Raw genomic sequence first — 19223 nt, 5'->3', positions numbered from 1 at the left:
GGACTGGTGCACTCTGCCACCCCCTGGATTGACCAGGAATTACTTTCTTTCGAGCCCTTTAGCTTATGATATTGTGATCTGTATCGAGAGTAGGGAGCAGGTTGAGGAGATCCTGGAGAGCTGGAGATCTGCTCTAGAGAGGAGAAGGATGAAGGTCAGTAGGAACAAAACAGAATACATGTGTGTGAATGAGAGGGAGGTCAGTAGAGTGGTGAGGATGCAAGGAGTGGAGTTGGAGAAGGTGGAGGAGTTTAAATACTTGGGATCAACAGTACAAAGTAATGGGGATTGTGGAAGAGAAGTGAAGAAGAGAGTGCAAGCAGGGTGGAATGGGTGGAGAAGAGTGTCAGAAGTGATTTGTGACAGTCAGATATTAGCAAGAGTGAAAGGGAAGGTCTACAGGACGGTAGTGAGACCAGCTATGTTATATGGGCTGGAGACGGTGGCACGGACCAGAACGTAGGAGACAGAGCTGGAGGTGGCAGAGTCAAAGATGCTAAGATTTGCATTGGGTGTGACGAGGATGGACAGGATTAGAAATGAGGACATTAGAGGGTCAGCTCAAGTTGGGAGAGAAAGTCAGAGAGGCGAGATTGCGTTGGTTTGGACATGTGCAGAGGAGAGATGAGGGGTATATTGGGAGAAGGGTACTAAGGCTAGAGCTGCCAGGTAAGAGAAAAAGAGGAAGGCCTAAGAGAAGGTTTATGGATGCAGCGAGAGAGGACAGAGCAAGATGACGAGGACAGAAAGAGATGGAAGAAGATGATCTGCTGTGGCATCCCCTAACGGGAGCAGCCGAAAGAAGAAGAAGAGCCCTTTAGCTACCTCCCATGCGCACATGTGTGACTCTATCTATCTATCTATCTATCTATCTATCTATCTATCTATCTATCTATCTATCTATCTATCTATCTATCTATCTATCTATCTATCTATCTATCTATCTATCTATCTATCTATCTATCTATCTATCGAATATTTATTTATTCATAAATTTTGTTTTCTTGTTTATTTACTTACATTTTCTGGGCTTAGATTTTATTTCTTTACCATCCTGCTCAGTTTGTGTTTGGAAAGGTGTAAACTGATTGCTGAAACGTTTCTTGCAAGGAAGTGGTTTATTCTGCTAACGTGCCGGAAGCAGCGCCTGCCATAAACTGGTGATTGTTTTGGAGATAATGTTGTGCGCATTGATCGTTTTAATTAACATACTTGATTGTCCTCTAATTAACTCTTACTGCGATTTGTGGGCTTTAACCCAGGATTTCTCCATGACAGACCTTCATTTTGTAGGATGACTTCCAACATTATTTTAGAAGAGTTTCTTTTTAAAAAATCTCAACAGAAGAGGAGAACCTCACCTTGTAATTATAAAGAAAGATATTTCATTCTGAGGAAGGATGAGCTGGCATATTATGAATATCGGCATGCTGTAAGTAGTCTATTTTATTCTTTAAATAAATTGATGGGCTACATTTTGGTTGCTGATTTATTAATTTGCTTTAATATAAAATTTAATTTATCACATATAAAAATATACTTGCTTTAGTTTACTAATATTAAGTGAATTTCAAGTAAAATGTAAGCTCAAAATTTGTACAGCTGAATCATTCAAATACTATCTCAGCATGTCAATATTTAGTAGAACTCTACATTTATACCACTCCATGACAATAATGTCCCAATAAGCTTATATCACTAAAATATGAACATTGGATGAGTAAAATCGAGTGAGGTTGGAGCTTTTCAAAATCAAAACAAAACTTTAAATTGAGTTTTTTAGCAAATTCTACATGGATGATATAAGTAAACCAGCACAGAATGTGCTAATTGTTGTCTTTTTTCACAGATCCAAGCTAACACATAAATGTATAATATACGGTATAGGAAGGAGAGGATAAATGGCACTAACAGGCGTGCCAAGCTTGCAGAGGCTAACTTATGTAAACGAAAAAGAGATTTCAGTTTTTTGAGTTTTAATACATTTGCAACCTTTCTAAAGCAGTTCTCACTTGGTCAAGTTGGGTTATTGAGTGGAGGCTGATGGACAAAATTGGAATATGTGTTTGTATAAAAATGAAATCTGCAATACAATAAAGTGGGCAGAAAGTGAAGGGGTCTGAACATGTTTAAATACTGTATAAGTGGGGTCTGTGTATATATATATCTATATATATATATATTGTGTGTGTGTGTGGTATATCTATATGTATGTGCAGTATGTATGTATGTATGTATGTTTATGTGTATATTTGTATACTGTATATGTATTTATATGTATATATATGTGTATGTATGTTCATGTGTATATTTGTATATATTTATATGTGTGTATATATATAAATGTGTGTGTGTGCGTGTGTGTGTGTGTGTGTATAAACTATATATATATATATATATATATATATATATATATATAATCAGACTACGAATGCCATATATATATATATATATATATATAATATATATAAAATGTGTGTTTGTGGTACACTTATATGTACTGTATGTATGTATGTATTTATATGTGTGTTTATATATATATGTATGTATGTGTATATATATATATAAATGTGTGTGTGTGTGTATATATGTGTATGTATGTATGCATGTATGTATGTGTATGTGTGTGTATCTATATATATATATATATATATATATAATATATATCGATAAACCTAGTATTACCCGGGTAGAGCTTGCAGTTTCCAGCAGTCCTGGGTAAAGCTGGAATAAAATTTGAGTTTCTAATTTTACCTGAGTAATCTTTTTGGGTAATGCTAGGTTTATCCAGTTTCTGTCTTTACATATAACATATATATTATATATATATATAATATATGTCTATTTTTTTGAGATGCACCTATATATGTATGTGCATACATACTGTATACAGGTACATCTCAAAAAATTAGAATAACAAGAACAAAGTTATTTGTTTTCGTAATTGATTTGAAAAAGGTAAACCTTCATATATGCTATATTCATTACACGTAAAGTGAAATATTTCAAGCCTTTTTTTTAATATTGATGATTATGGCAGATATCTCATGAAAATGAGAAATCCTGTGTCTCATATTATTAACATATTACTAACGATCAATCAAAAAAGGATTTACAAAACAGAAATGTTCAGCTTCTGAAAAGTCTGTTCATCTGTGCAGTCCATACTTGGTTGGGGCTCCTTTACCACAAATTACTGCATCAATGTGGCGTGGCATGGAGGCGATCAGCTTGTGGCCCCTGCTGAGGTGTGATTGAAGCCGAGGGTGTTTTGATATCGGCCTTCAGCTCGTCTATTATTTTTGGGTTGGGTGGGTTTCATCTTCCTCTTGACAATACCCCATAGATTATCTGTGAGGTGCCTGACTGGCTAATCAAGCACAGTAATGACTTGGTCAACAAACCATTTGGTAGTATTGCCACTGTGGGCAGGTGCTAAGTCCTGCTGTTAAAGGAAATTGGCATCTTCATAAAGCATGTCTGGTAGACTGCTGTGTTGGCTTTGGATTTAATTAAACACAGTTTACCAGCCTCAGCAGATGACATGATGCCCCAAATCATCACGCTGGATTTAAGATGCTTGGACTCTTCCACCAGACTCCAGGACTTTGATTTCCAAATGGTGGTCATCCCTGTTGCTTGTGCACCTTTTCCAACCACACTTTTCCAGTCCAGTCAACTTTCCATTAATATGCTTTTATGCAGCACTCTGCGAACAGCCAGCCTTTTCAGCAGTGACCTTCTGTGGCTTACCTTCCTTGTGGAGGGTGTCGATGATCGTCTTCTGGGCAACTGTCAAGTCAGCCATCTTCCCCATGATTGTGTGTACTGACCGAGACCGAGAGATACACAGCATTCATACTGTTTGAAGAGCAATTTACTCAAACTTGAAATGACATAATTAAATAATTTGACATACTGGATTTCTGATTTTCATGAGCTATCTACCATAACCATCAACATTAGAACAACATGAGGCTTGAAATATTTCACTTTACTTGTAATGAATGCAGCATATATGAAACTTTACCTTTTGAAATTAATTGCAAAAACAAGTGACCTGTAGCACGATATTCTAATTTTTGCTTTGCACCCTCCCACACCATAACCTATTGTCTATGGGGGAGGGGGGGGGGGGGCGAAAACTTTAAATCAGGGGTCTCCAACCTTTTTTTCCCTGAGAGCTACTTTTACAAAATGAAAATGGCCGAGAGCTACTCCTGTTTTCTAATGTTTCTTCTCATAGCTTATTTCAATCCAAACCAACTTAATAAGCTTGTTTTGCCTGAACATTTACAAAATGTTGGTGTCCACAACTCACATTTTGCATTAAAACATCACAAAATAATATTTAGTTCACCTGCAAGGGCATTTTGTATGTCTGTATGCATTTTCTAGTGTATCTCAAATTATTGAATTAAAACATGAATGGTGTCAAAACAGAACAATGCAATTCCAAATCCACAGATCTGACTTATTCCTTTGTCATTTTGTCACATGTCACTGTGTCACTTTATTCACAGGTCCAGTTGCATGTGTGATGTGTTTTTAGTGAGTCAGATGACTGGCAATGAGGTGTATGGTGGAGTGGAGCCACTGAGGTTCACTCTTATGGAGTCATTTCAATGTTCGTCTGTCAGTCGTGTTCTGAACTTTGATTTCATGACATTAATGTCAGACTCGCCGAGGTATGGAGACCCAAACAAAGCAGACATTTTCAGAGCTGCTTGGTGAAAATTCTTGTAGTTATCTGGCTCTACTAAGCTCCAGAAATGCTGAGAATCCTGTTGAGACTTTAACTGCACATTATTTTGAAGGTTTACTAATATATAATATATAAAATCCAATGTCTGTCTGTCTGTTTGCTTTTCACGAGAGAACTACTTAACGGATTTAGATCGGGTTTTTTTCTATAATTTGCTTGAACATTCCGGTTGATTTTGTGACTTCTCTCATTTCGCTATGTATCAGAGTTCGCTTGTGGTACCGATTTATTGAGAAACACGCAGCGGGCCGAGGGGAGGGGCCTCTTCCTCACTCACTCGCCAGCTTCGGGGCGTGGTCCTTAACTTCGCTTAGCTAGCGAACGAGAGAACAATTGAATTCAACTTTGTTTGATATTTAAAATAAAGTGTTACTTAGGTCTTGTCGAGTTTGAGTCCGGATATTCTCTTAATTGTCTGCCACATTGAAAAGAGAGATTGCAATTCAGATTGTGGATCGTGATTTTGTGTTAAAAGGATCATGATACGATTTTTTGGAAAGATCGCCCACCCCTAATTTGACTAATCAAGTTTTCAAATGTATGTAGGATTAATTAACCCTTTGGCGAGCTACTTGGAAAGGGGTTACGCGCTACTGGTAGCTCACGAGCGACGTGTTGGAGACCCCTGCTTTAAATTCATCAAAAATTATGATCTCTTGTTTTCAATGGATTTTGACGTTTTAGGGTCCCATGATACTGAAAACATCGATATCATGATGATGGGTGTCTGTCTGTCTGTGTCTGTGTGTGTCACAGTTTCTTGAGGATGGTTGAGAGCTAAAACGGCTGGACAGAAAAATACCAAACTGTAAACTTAACCTAACCCTAACCCTAACCTTGTTAGGAGATGACGATGTGCTGATTAGTTATTGAGCCAAATTGGGCGAGAGAAAGAGGCCACTGTAGAGGAACCCTAAAATACCGTAATTCTGCAATGAATTATGAATTCCTCTCATGAATTGCTATTGTAATAACCTATTTTAAGATCAGAAAGATCCACTGGGGTGCATACAGCTACCCTAACCGGACGCAGACAGGCAGAGACACGAGTGCAGCACACAACACACTTTATTTACAGCCGGGAAGCGCTTATTCCTCGCTCCTCAGAGCACAGCACAGTACAAATCACCAATAGTACATAAATCACAGTCCTGTTCTTCTCTTCATCTTTCTCTATCTGTCCGTCCGTCCATCCATCCGCCGCCACTCCTCTTCCGGCAAGCTTCGTCCTTCTATCTTCCGACTCTAGCTCCCCGCATGGAGTGAATGGCGGCCCCTTTTATGGTGCTCCTGGGAGTGCTCCAGGTGGCTCATTAGCGTTACCTGGAATCACTCCCAGGTGTGATGGAAGTTCAAGGTAGAGCTCTGCAGCTCCCCCTGGCGGCCCCCACGGAACCCAACTGGGCTGCACCAAACTCCAAGTCCCAGAGTGCCCTGCGGGAATCCGTGGTGCCACAGCCTCCCAGGAGGGCTGCCCTCTAGCATCCCAGGGGAGGCAGTGCCTCGCAGATGCTCTCTCCCCCAGTCCTTCATTCCAGCTAGCGTCGCAGCTGGGTAATGGCCATGGCTGCCTGTTACAATATATTTACTTGAGAACAGATAGACAGACAAATAAGTAGATATTAAAGGCACTATATACTAGATAGATACAGTAGATGGAACTTTTTTTTTTCTGGAGGAAATTTTGGCTTTTTACAGACAATATTATGACAATTATTATAACAAACAAAAATCCCCCTTTCAAATACTCACCTAAATAGAAAAAAGAAAGAAAAACATCTGATTTGGGTAAAGATAAAAAGAGCAGTGACAGTCCCAGTGAGGCTCAATAAAGGTTTATTGCTGTTGGTGTACTGTAATATATATACTATTTATTGTCATGGCCAGGAAGACTCAATGAGCCCCACTGTAAACATTGGGGAGTCAGTCAGGCAACCCCATTTAGTGAAAGAATCCCAAAAGTATTGTGGCTTGCGATCAAAAGAAAAGTTGGCCTATCCAGCCTCTAAAGAAACAAAGCCAAACAGCCATGACAGCTTTCAGATTAAACCGTAACTGAAGGACGTCTTCTTCAGGCAGCTCGGCAGCTCCTTCCAGTTTCAAGTTCAAGGTTGAAATGGGACATGGTACTCCAGGCATGTTGCCCTTTTATATGATCCAGACTGGAAGGGGCGAGGCCTTTTCCAGGATCCCGAGGGTAGTGTCAGTGTCAGTATATATATACTGGAGAATATAACTTGACAAATCCACTCAGACGGGACACCCCAGACCTCAAAAGCGGGGCCCTCTTAGGCACAGGGCCTGGGGTGGTCGCCTCACTTGCCACCCCCAAACATTTATAATGGCTAGTACTAGGTGGTACTCTTGAGAGTTTTCTTACCAATGCCATCACCGGCTGGTTTGGTAACTGCTCTGCGCAAGACCACAAAGTCCTACAGCGGGTGGTCAGCGCTGCCCACACCATTTTCAGGAATAGCTGTTGCACCTTTGGACAATGTGTACAATCCTGGAGTCATCAGGAGGATGGGCCTACAGCATTATAAAGGACAGAACCCATCCTCAGCACAGTCTGTTCACACTCCTGTCATCAGGTAGACACTACAGGAGTGTGAAATCAAGGAGTACAAGACTATGGAATAGTTTTTATCCACAGACAATTAGACTTGTGAATGATCCCCTTCGTTCCCCTCATAATATCTGGTACATATTGTAGGTCTGGGTGGCATGGTGGCGCAGTGGTACTGCTGCTGCTTCACAATAAAAAGACCAGGGTCTACATCCCAGGGTTCCTCCCTGCATGGAGTTTGCATGTTTTCCCCGTGTCTTTCTAAAAGATGCAAAAAAAACTAAAATCTATAATTTAGTAATTCACTTGTACCTTTCTTTAACAGGCTAAAGGACAAAGAAAAAAATTTCCGTGTTTTCACCCATAAACTTAATTCTATTTGTTAAACATGAACAAATTGAGAAATTGAATGCCTGCCACACACTCCAAAAAAAAAAAACCAGGTGGGACAGAGGCAAAGTAAGAGTGTCCAGGTTACACAAGCAACATTCTGTAAGTTTCCTCAGTTTAGCAGGTTGACTGGTGTGGGTATCAAGACTGGCTTATTAAAGGAGCCTCCACCATAGGCTTAGTCTTTGCAAGTCGTGGCTCTCCACTTTGTGCTGAACGTCATGTTGTGGGTTGTGGACGGGATGCCCAGAGTGTGAGAGACTGTTTTTAGGACAGTTTCTCCCCCAGGCCGATGGAGGTTTCCAGCAGGGCCTCGGTTCATGAGAGTGGGAGCTCAAACCCTGTTGGATCCCGTAAACCACCGGCAAGGGGGTGGGGGCGCATGGACTTTTCCAGGGCCTTATTTGGCCACACCCAACCGGAAGAAGCTGGTTGGGCACTTGGAGTACTTCTGGGTGCCCTATATAAGGGAGCCGGTCGCTTCCATTCTTTGGCCAGAGTCAGGAGGAAGAGAACAAAGCCTGGAGAAGGATTGGAGAGGATGGATTGGCGGCGAGGAAGGGATTGAATTGTGTGTTGTGGTGTTGGTGATATGTGCACAGTGTGCTTTATTGTCAATAAACCTGTGTCCAGCTTGGCTTCACACTGTCAATTTAAAAACAAGGTTTCTCAGCGTATAGAATAGCGCTGCGAGAAAAGCAACACCTCCCTCCACTGACCAGGTACTCTGTCTCTCCATAACTGACGTGAAGAGGACTCTATCCAGAGTCAATCCACGCAAGGCTGCAGGACCTGACAACATACCTGGTCATGTGCCTCAAAGAATGTGCCAGTCAACTGGCTGGTGTCCTCACAGACATCTTCAACACATCTCTGAGCCGGTCGTTAGTCCCAGCATGCTTCAAGTCGACCACCATCATACCTGGGGCCGAACAAGTCATCAGTGACATGCTTGAATGACTACCGGACAGTTGCACTCACGCCAATCATCATGAAAGTGCTTCGAAAGGTTAGTCATGTCACACATAAAGACTAATCTCCCTGCCTCCCTTGACCCTCTTCAGTTTGCATACCACTCAAACAGGTCAACTGAGGATGCCATATGCGCTGCCCTTCACCTCTCCTCCTGACACATCTGGATAAAAAAGACACATCTGTCAGGATGCTATTCATAGACTTTAGCTCCGCCTTCAACACAATCATCCCTCCAAAGATGGTTTGTAAAACTGAGCAGGTTGGGCCTGAACACCCACCCTCTGCAATTGGATCCTGGACTTCTTGACAGAGAGACCCCAGTCAGTTCGGATGGGCCACAACACTTCCAGCAACATCACACTGAGCACTGGAGCGCCGCAGGGCTGCGTGCCTAGTCCACTGCTGTTCATCCTGCTGACTCATGACTGCACAGCCACGCACAATACCAACCACATCATCAAGTTTTGCGGATGATACTACGGTGCTGGGACTGATAAGCAGGGGATGATGAAACAGCATACAGAGATGAGGTGGAACGGCTGTCTGCATGGTGTGAAGACAACAATCTATCTCTAATCAAGAAAACCCAGCAGAGACTACACTTCCTGAGGCGGCTGAAGCGAGCAAGTCTTCCCACTTCCATCCTCACCATGTTCTACAGAGGAACCATTGAGAGCGTTCTGACCAGCTGCACTCACGGCCTGGTATGCAACTGCAACATATCCGAACACAAAGGATAGTGAAGACAGCAGAGAACATTATTGGGGTGCCTCTCCCTTCACTACAAGACATATTTTACAAACGCAGTGTCCGCAAGGCCTGCAGCATTGTGCAGGACCCCTTACACCCCTCACAGGGACTTTTCACACTTCTGCCATCCAAGAGAAGATACTGCAGCATCAGAGCCAGATCTGCCAGGCTGCAGGAGAGTTTTTACCCCCAAGCTGTTAGATTCCTTAACACCATGCTGCCCCCTGGGACCTTCCACACGGCCTCAACCACCTCTAAAAACAGAACTTTTATACATGTGAGCCACTGTCCTGCAAAGACGAGTGTGCAGGTAGAAAAGAACTGAAAATCTCATACTGACCTTGAAGGATTTTGACACTCTTGATATCATTCTGCTGTGAAACATTCTGACCTGTCATTGTTTACACCTCTTAAACAACTATTATCATACACTGATCATTTCTGTATTATCTATATCTATTATTTATTATTTATTTATTAGATTACATATCTATTGACTATATTTATGTATCTAAATTGCAAATACCATACATTGCATCAATGTTCATATTGCTAACTACACGTCAATATTGCTTCTACTTCTTTGTCTTGTCTTTGCACAATGTCTTGCCTTGTTTGTGTTTTAATTTTAAATTTAAATTTTAAATCTATTTTTTAATTTATGATTTGCACTTCATGTTGTTACACTGTGGACCCTGAACTTCGCAATTTTGTCTATCTGTATACTTGTGTATATATATATATATATATATATATATATATATATATATATATATATATATATATATATATATATATATCTATATATATATATATATATATAATATATATATATATATAATATATATATATATATATATATATATATACAGATGCTGGTCATAAAAATTAGAATATCATGACAAAGTTGATTTTATTTCAGTAATTCCATTCAAAAAGTGAAACTTGTATATTAGATTCATTCATTACACACAGACTGATGTATTTCAAATGTTTATTTCTTTTAATGTTGATGATTATAACTGACAACTAATGAAAGTCCCAAATTCAGTATCTCGGAAAATTAGAATATTGTGAAAAGCTCCAATATTGAAAACACCTGGTGCCACACTCTAATCAGCTAATTAACTCAAAAGCCTTTAAATGGTCTCTCAGTCCAGTTCTATAGGGCTACACAATCATGGGGGAGGACTGCTGACTTGACAGTTGTCCAAAAGACGACCATTGACACCTTGCACAAGGAGGGCAAGACACAAAAGGTCATTGCTAAAGAGGCTGGCTGTTCACAGAGCTCTGTATCCAAGCACATTAATAGAGAGGCGAAGGGAAGGACAAGATGTGGTAGAAAAAAGTGGACAAGCAATAGGGATAACCGCACCCTGGAGAGGATTGTGAAACAAAACCCATCAAAAATGTGGGGGAGATTCACAAAGAGTGGACTGCAGCTGGAGTCAGTGCTTCAAGAACCACCACGCACAGACGTATGCAAGACATGGGTTTCAGCTATCGCATTCCTTGTGTCAAGCCACTCTTGAACAAGAGACAGCGTCAGAAGCGTCTCGCCTGGGCTAAAGACAAAAAGGACTGGACTGCTGCTTTCTGATGAAAGTAAATTTTGCATTTCCTTTGGAAATCAAGGTCCCAGAGTCTGGAGGAAGAGAGGGGAGGCACAGAATCCATGTTGCGTGAGGTCCAGTGTAAAGTTTCCACAGTCAGTGATGTTTTGGGGTGCCATGTCATCTGCTGGTGTTGGTCCATTGTGTTTTCTGAGGTCCAAGGTCAACGCAGCCGTCTACCAGGAAGTTTTAGAGCATTTCATGCTTCCTGCTGCTGACGAACTTTATGGAGATGCAGATTTCATTTTCCAACAGGACCTGGCACCTGCACACAGTGCCAAAGCTACCAGTACCTGGTTTAAGGACCATGGTATCCCTGTTCTTGATTGGCCAGCAAACTCGCCTGACCTTAACCCCATAGAAAATCTATGGGGTATTGTGAAGAGGAAGATGCAATACGCCAGACCCAACAATTCAGAAGAGCTGAAGGCCACTATCAGAGCAACATGGGCTCTCATAACACCTGAGCAGTGCCACAGACTGATCGACTCCATGCCACGCCGCATTGCTGCAGTAATCCAGGCCAAAGGAGCCCCAACTAAATATTGAGTGCTGTACATGCTCATACTTTTCATGTTCATACCCTTCAGTTGGCCAACATTTCTAAAAATCCTTTTTTTGCATTGGTCTTAATTGATATTCTAATTTTCTGAGATATCGAATTTGGACTTTCATTAGTTGTCAGTTATAATCATCAACATTAAAAGAAATAAACATTTGAAATACATCAGTCTGTGTGTAATGAATGAATCTAATATACACGTTTCACTTTTTGAATGGAATTACTGAAATAAATCAACTTTGTCATGATATTCTAATTTTATGACCAGCACCTGTATATATATTATACTGTATATTAATAAAGTATCTATCTATCTATCTATCTATATGGTTGAGATGACAATAAAGTTCACTTTGACTTTGAAAGAATTTAGGCCTGTCACTATCTACAGTTAATAACATTGTGAAAAGATTCAGGGAGTCAGGAGATATCAATATGCGTTAAGGACAAGGGTGGAAACCACTACTGAACAAGAGCTGCTGCCAGATGTATATTTTGATGATAATGACAGTAATCGAGATAGTGACAGTCAATTGGATGATGTGGAACCTGTAGACCAGGAGTCCTCAATCACGGTCCTGGAGGGTCACAGTGGCTACGGGTTTTCATTCCAGCCAGTGTCTTAATTAGACCCACCAGACAGACGTCCAAGACACACTTATAAAAGCACCAAGAAGATTTCTTTAATAAATTCTTCGATATATAGTGTCCGGACAGCACTATATGGGCATCCTGCCGCCTGCTGAGTGGACACAAACACCAACGACCAAGTGTGTCGTGTACAACAAGGACAATGCCAAGAAACGTGTTATTTCTGCCCATCAGAATGAAAAATCCCAAGTTATATCTTTTTTGGTTTCTCCTAGACAACAATGACATAAAAAAGGAAGTAAAACGGAGACATGTTCTTTTGTCTCATTGCTTCTCAGATTTTTCTACTGAAATAAAATACCTCCAGTATCCTCTCAAGGGTTTTCTCGTGAGTTTCAGCGGAGATCTCAGCAAAGTCACAAAATGGGTGAAGATTGTCCAAGTTGTGTCTTGACATTTTTTTTTTTTTTGCATTTTGTGGTCAGTAATATGTGGTGAAATGTATGAACAGTTATTTGTGGTAATAAAACACTTTACACGATTACAAAACTGCTGTCCTCTCTTCTGAATAATATGATTAGGTGTTGTAATTCATATTGCTGTGCTCCAATTAGTGTCATACAACATTCTGGAAGGAAAGGCAGGTGGTGTGGTGTGGTGGTTAAGAGTCTGGACAACAAGCCCTGAAGTTGTGAGTTCAAATCCCACCGCTGACACCATTTGACCACAAGAAAGTCATTTTGCCTGCCTGTGGTAGAGTTGGGGAAACAAAAGAAATGGAACCGATCGTAGCTCAAATGTTGGAAGTCACCTCAGTGAGAAGCATCAATTCACTAAAAATCTGAAGTCTTGAAAGAGATAAAACAAGACTAGAATGAGAGCTCATAAAATATAACATGCTTCTCAAACCAAATTCTCCATTTTAACTCCTTTTACCTCAGTTGTAGCTCATGTCTCAGGCTATTTCTCCTACAAAATTTTAGGAGAAACATCTGTGACAAAGTTGATTCTTAAATGATAAAAACAGAGAAATGGAAAGCATGTGATGGAGGGTTGTGGTCCCTGGGCTGGTGGGTCTTTCGAGTGAAACACAGCAGCAAACAGCCCAAGGCGACATTATCTAAAAGGCCACACTTGTTTAAAATAGAAAACCACATTGGTTAACAAGTGAGATATGCACCTGAAGTATTGTGCTAACTGAAGCTATGTAATTAAATCAGCCATTGAGGCTGGCCAAGACCTCCGATTCAGGTGACACAGCAGTCCAAGACAATGACACCAACCCTGGGACCGCTTCTTAAATTTGCTTCTTACGATTCGTATTTTTTGTTGTAAATGATTTGTATTTGATAGTTTCTTTGCTCACTAATATGCTAAGTTATTCTGAAACAATTTAATGTGCAAAATGGTTTGAAATAATGCTTACTATGAAAGGTACTTTATAATGGTAAGATTTAGTTGCAGTAGACAATTTGAATATGTAATAATAATAATAATAATTCTTTGCATTTATATAGCGCTTTTCTCACTACTCAAAGCGCTCAGCAATTGCAGGTTAAGGGCCTTGCTCAAGGCATTTCAATTCCGATTGCCAGTGCAGATCCCTAGCCTCAGAGCCACCACTCCGCCTGTAATGTAATGTAATGGTGCACATTTTAAATATGTTTATAATCGACAGATAGATTGACAGAAAAGTCACTATATTATAGATTAGGGGTCTCCAACTCCGATCCTGGAGGGCCCCAGTGGCTGCAGCTTTCATTGTAACTATTTTGTTACTTAGTGGCCTGTTTCTGCTGCTAAGTAGCTTCTTTTGAATTAATTTTAATTGACTTGTTTTTTTAAGATTTGTTCCCCTGAATTTCTTCACCATTACTCTGGATTGCTTCATTTCTTTCCTTAAATGGCACCCAAAGAGAAATGAAACGTGAAGTTAGGGAGTTAACAGAAGACCAGCTAAGTCAGGGTCTCAAACTCCAACCAGTTGCTCAGTTAGGTTCTGATTCTTGTCGTTAATTAAACTTGTTCTTTAATTCCATGTCTTGTTGCTGCTCTCATTGTGCAATGGCAGACATTTGTGAAATTGTTGATTTTCTCTTTTCTAAGACCACTGGTCAAATGTGTTGGGGGACCTGAGCAGATCGACATTCCTGAGACCTTCACCTTTCTTTATTTTCAGATATTGTATGATGGTCACAGTTTGCTGCTCATGTGTGACGATGTGGGTCTGCTCAATGCTCACATTGCCTTCCAGGAGCCCTAAACCCAACACCGTCGGTAATGTCACCCAGATAAGCTGACAAATGAGGACAAATCTCACATGAAGCCAGTGGATATATCCTAAAAGTGCTTTTATTAAAACAAGAAACAGTGTCCAGACAAAAGTGCAGTGCCTCAGGTTCAATAAATAATCCATAAAACGAGTGTCCAGTGAAGATAAATAAATCAATAAATCAATCAATAAATAAATCCTTTAAAATCAGAGGTAACAATGCAAAAGTTAAAATGCAGTCTCTCCCTCTCTTTACTGTCCTTACTTTCCAGCCCACCTCCGTCTCTCTTTCTCCCCGGCTCACCCATTGCTGCATCAGCCGGCGGAGACCCCACAGCCACGAGCTCCTTCAGCCAACCTCCATCTTGGCCTCCTTACGGACGTCACTGCCAGACCTTCCGAGGTTGGCTCTCCTCCCTTCATCTGTCGCGCTCCCGCAGTCGCTCCTCAGATCCCTCGGGAGGACACCTGCCCTGCTCACCCCACTCACTTGAGCTTTCAGTGGGGTTTACTAGCCCCCTGAGAGCCACCAACTATCGCTCCTTCGCAGGGCCCCAGCTCATACTGTCTCCTCCTTACAGGCAGCCAGAACCTCCTGCTTAGACTGCCCTTCTCTTCATGTAACCTCTATACATCTTTCCATCTCTATCTCCCTATATTCTTCCATTTTTCTTCTACAATTTATCAATCCCCCATTTCAAGTGTCGACCGATATATATACATCCGTGGGCACAGCGCCTTAATCACGCACCGCAGGAAGCCAATGAGGCAATCGATAACGACATCACCCACATGTGTAGGTGCGACTCACTCTCACTACCCCAATAACTCCCCGCGGCCATGCAATCGAACCCACGGAGAACAGCACGGCTATACGGATTTAAAACCCAGCCTTTTTTTTTTTTTTTTTTGGAAGCTGCGGACCCACTATACCACATCATGTTTTGGATCATTTTGTATCTCATTATTGTTTGGCTCCTAATTAAGGAAAAAGAAATAATTAAGGGCTCTGAGTCTTCAAGAGCAAGTCAATTAAAATGAATTCAAAAGAAGTCAATTAGCAGCAAGAACAGGTCACTGATTAAGAAAAGGGTGAGAATGAAAACCTGCAGCCATTGTGGCCCTCCAGGACCAGAGTTGGGGACCCCTGTTATAGATAGATAGATTGATAGAAAAAGCATTATATGAGATAGATAGATAGATAGATAGATAGATAGATAGATAGATAGATAGATAGATAGATAGATAGATAGATAGATAGATAGATAGATAGATAGATAGATAGATAGATAGATAGATAGATAGATAGAAGCATTGGCAGAGAACAAAACTCTCTGGTAGAGTGGATGGAGAGAGGAGGAACTGTATTTCTGTGTTTGTGGTACTTTTATGGTCCTTACCTTTTGTTAAGATGTTGTAGTTAATAAACTATTAATAAACTGTATTGAATGTGATTGTTTCTAGTGTTTGGGACACAGTGGTGTCCCCTAGTGGTTAAACAGTGTTATCAGGTGCATCAAAATCAGGCACATTAGAACCATCCAGACAAAAACAGACCATCCAGCCCAACAAAGCCTGCCAGTCATATCCACTTAATTCTTCTAAAATAGCATTAACTTGAGTTTTGAAAGTCCCTAAAGTCCTGCTGTCTACCACACGACTTGGTCACTTATTCCAAGTGTCTGTGGTTCTCTGTGTAAAGAAAAACTTCCTATTATTTGTGCAAAATTTCCCCTTCACAAGTTTCCAACTGTGTCCCCGTGTTCTTGATGTACTCATTTTAAAGTCACCGTCTCGATCCACTTGACTAATTCTCTTCATAACTGTAAACACTTCAATCATGTCATCTCTTAATCGCCTTCTCCTTAAAGCCTCAGCTCTTTTAAGTTTTCCTCAGAACTCCTTCCCTGTAGCCCTGGACTCAGCCTAGTCGCTCTTCTCTGGACTTTCTCTAGTGCTGCTATGTCCTTTTTGTAGACCAAAACTGCCCCCCGTACTCCAGATGAGGCCTCACGAGTGTGTTATAAAGTTTAAGCAGAACCTCCTGTGACTTGTTCTCCACACATCCGAGGAGCTATATAACCTGACATTATGTTAGACTTCTTCATGACTTCTGAACACTGAGCACTGTCTGTAAATTCAAACATGGAAGCCATGCTATCTCCATTGACACACATTTGCGTGCTGAAGAGCTCAGTGAATTTAAGTGTGGCACTGTCTTAGGATGCCACATTTGCAAACAAGTCAGTGCATGAAATTTCTGCTCTGCTAGATGTGCCGTGGTTTGCTGTATGTGCTGCTAATGTGAAGTGGAAGCATCAAGGAGCAACATCAGCTCAGCCACAAAGAGGTAGACCATGCAAACTCACAGAGTAGTGCCGAAGAGTGTTGAAGTGTGTAAAAATCTCCTCTCATCTGTTTCATCACTCACAAGAGAGCTCCACACTGCTTCTGGAAGCAACATCACCGTAAGAATTGTACATCAGGAGCTTCATGAAATGGATTTCCATGACCAAGCAACTACATCCACAAGCCTTAGGTCACTGTGTGCAATGCCAAGCACCGCCATTGGACTCTGGAGCAGTGGAAGCATGGAGTGGTGGATCACACTTCACCATCTAGTAGTTTGATGGACAGGTCTGAGTTTGGTGGATGCCAGGAGTGCGCTACCTTCTGGACTGCATAGTGCTTACTGTAAAGGTTGATGGAGGTGGGACAATGACAGAGTTTGGGCTTAGCAACTTGGGTTTAGTTAAGGGTCCTGTTAATGCTTCAGCATACCAAAAATATTTTGGACAATAGTTCTCTTCAGTTTGTGAAGATTCTTTTCTGTTCTTGCATGGGGACTGTGCCCCCGTGTATAAGGCCAGCTCTATAAAGACACAGAGGAACTCAATGATATTTGTCATCATCATTCATTGTCTAACCCGAAAGGAACTGAAGTGATACACTGACCCCCGACTCAGCCCTATTGAACACCTTTGGAATGAACTGGAATGCCGATTGTGAGCCAGGTCTTCTCATCAGACCTGAGTATCTGACCTCACAAGTGCTGTTTTGGATGATTGGGCACAGATTCCCACAGACACACACCAGCACTCCAGAATCGTGCAGAAGGAGAAGAGTGGAGGTTGTTAAAGCCACTCTTGGGCAATTTCCATATTAAGGTCCATGGTTTTGGTTGTATTATCTATTAGAGGTCCAACAAATACATTTAGGTGTGATGGTCAGGTGTTCACAGATTTTTTGGAACTAGTGTATCTGTTACCACATATTGAGTCACAAAGTGAAAAAGTATTAGACAAATAAAAAGCCATCTATGCACTCATCCATCATAATAGTAATAATAATAATAATGTTTTTACTTTCTCGTACAGTGGTGTGAAAAACTATTTGCCCCCTTCCTGATTTCTTATTCTTTTGCATGTTTGTCACACAAAATGTTTCTGATCATCAAACACATTTAACCATTAGTCAAATATAACACAAGTAAACACAAAATGCAGTTTGTAAATGGTGGTTTTTATTATTTAGGGAGAAAAAAAAAATCCAAACCTACATGGCCCTGTGTGAAAAAGTAATTGCCCCCTGAACCTAATAACTGGTTGGGCCACCCTTAGCAGCAATAACTGCAATCAAGCGTTTGCGATAACTTGCAATGAGTCTTTTACAGCGCTCTGGAGGAATTTTGGCCCGCTCATCTTTGCAAAATTGTTGTAGTTCAGCTTTATTTGAGGGTTTTCTAGCATGAACCGCCTTTTTAAGGTCATGCCATAGCATCTCAATTGGATTCAGGTCAGGACTTTGACTAGGCCACTCCAAAGTCTTCATTTTGCTTTTCTTCAGCCATTCAGAGGTGGATTTGCTGGTGTGTTTTGGGTCATTGTCCTGTTGCAGCACCCAAGATCGCTTCAGCTTGAGTTGACGAACAGATGGCCGGACATTCTCCTTCAGGATTTTTTGGTAGACAGTAGAATTCATGGTTCCATCTATCACAGCAAGCCTTCCAGGTCCTGAAGCAGCAAAACAACCCCAGACCATCACACTACCACCACCATATTTTACTGTTGGTATGATGTTCTTTTTCTGAAATGCTGTGTTCCTTTTACGCCAGATGTAATGGGACATTTGCCTTCCAAAAAGTTCAACTTTTGACTCATCAGTCCACAAGGTATTTTCCCAAAAGTCTTGGCAATCATTGAGATGTTTCTTAGCAAAATTGAGACGAGCCCTAATGTTCTTTTTGCTTAACAGTGGTTTGCGTCTTGGAAATCTGCCATGCAGGCCATTTTTGCCCAGTCTCTTTCTTATGGTGGAGTCGTGAACACTGACCTTAATTGAGGCAAGTGAGGCCTGCAGTTCTTTAGACGTTGTCCTGGGGTCTTTTGTGACCTCTCGGATGAGTCGTCTCTGCACTCTTGGGGTAATTTTGGTCGGCCAGCCACTCCTGGGAAGGTTCACCACTGTTCCATGTTTTTGCCATTTGTGGATAATGGCTCTCACTGTGGTTCGCTGGAGTCCCAAAGCTTTAGAAATGGCTTTATAACCTTTACCAGACTGATAGATCTCAGTTACTTCTGTTCTCATTTGTTCCTGAATTTCTTTGGATCTTGGCATGATGTCTAGCTTTTGAGGTGCTTTTGGTCTACTTCTCTGTGTCAGGCAGCTCCTATTTAAGTGATTTCTTGATTGAAACAGGTGTGGCAGTAATCAGGCCTGGGGGTGGCTACGGAAAT

At 41.1% G+C, this 19223-nt stretch overlaps 1 protein-coding gene across 1 annotated transcript in view; it reads left to right on the top strand.

The window, feature by feature from the left end:
- Positions 1 to 1170: 1170 nt before the first annotated feature.
- itk (IL2 inducible T cell kinase) overlaps positions 1171 to 19223 on the top strand; it is a 105891-nt gene continuing 87838 nt past the window's right edge. The window contains exon 1 of the mRNA XM_028813088.2: positions 1171 to 1432. Coding sequence (XP_028668921.1) covers positions 1295 to 1432 — 138 coding nt within the window. The 5' untranslated portion in view covers positions 1171 to 1294. The remainder of the gene's footprint in view (positions 1433 to 19223) is intronic.

This window comes from Erpetoichthys calabaricus, chromosome 11, assembly GCF_900747795.2.
Source record: "Erpetoichthys calabaricus chromosome 11, fErpCal1.3, whole genome shotgun sequence".
Taxonomy (NCBI): Eukaryota; Metazoa; Chordata; class Cladistia; order Polypteriformes; family Polypteridae; genus Erpetoichthys; species Erpetoichthys calabaricus.
The sequence above is the reverse complement of the archived record's forward strand: the minus strand, read 5'-3'. Positions and strand labels throughout refer to the sequence as shown.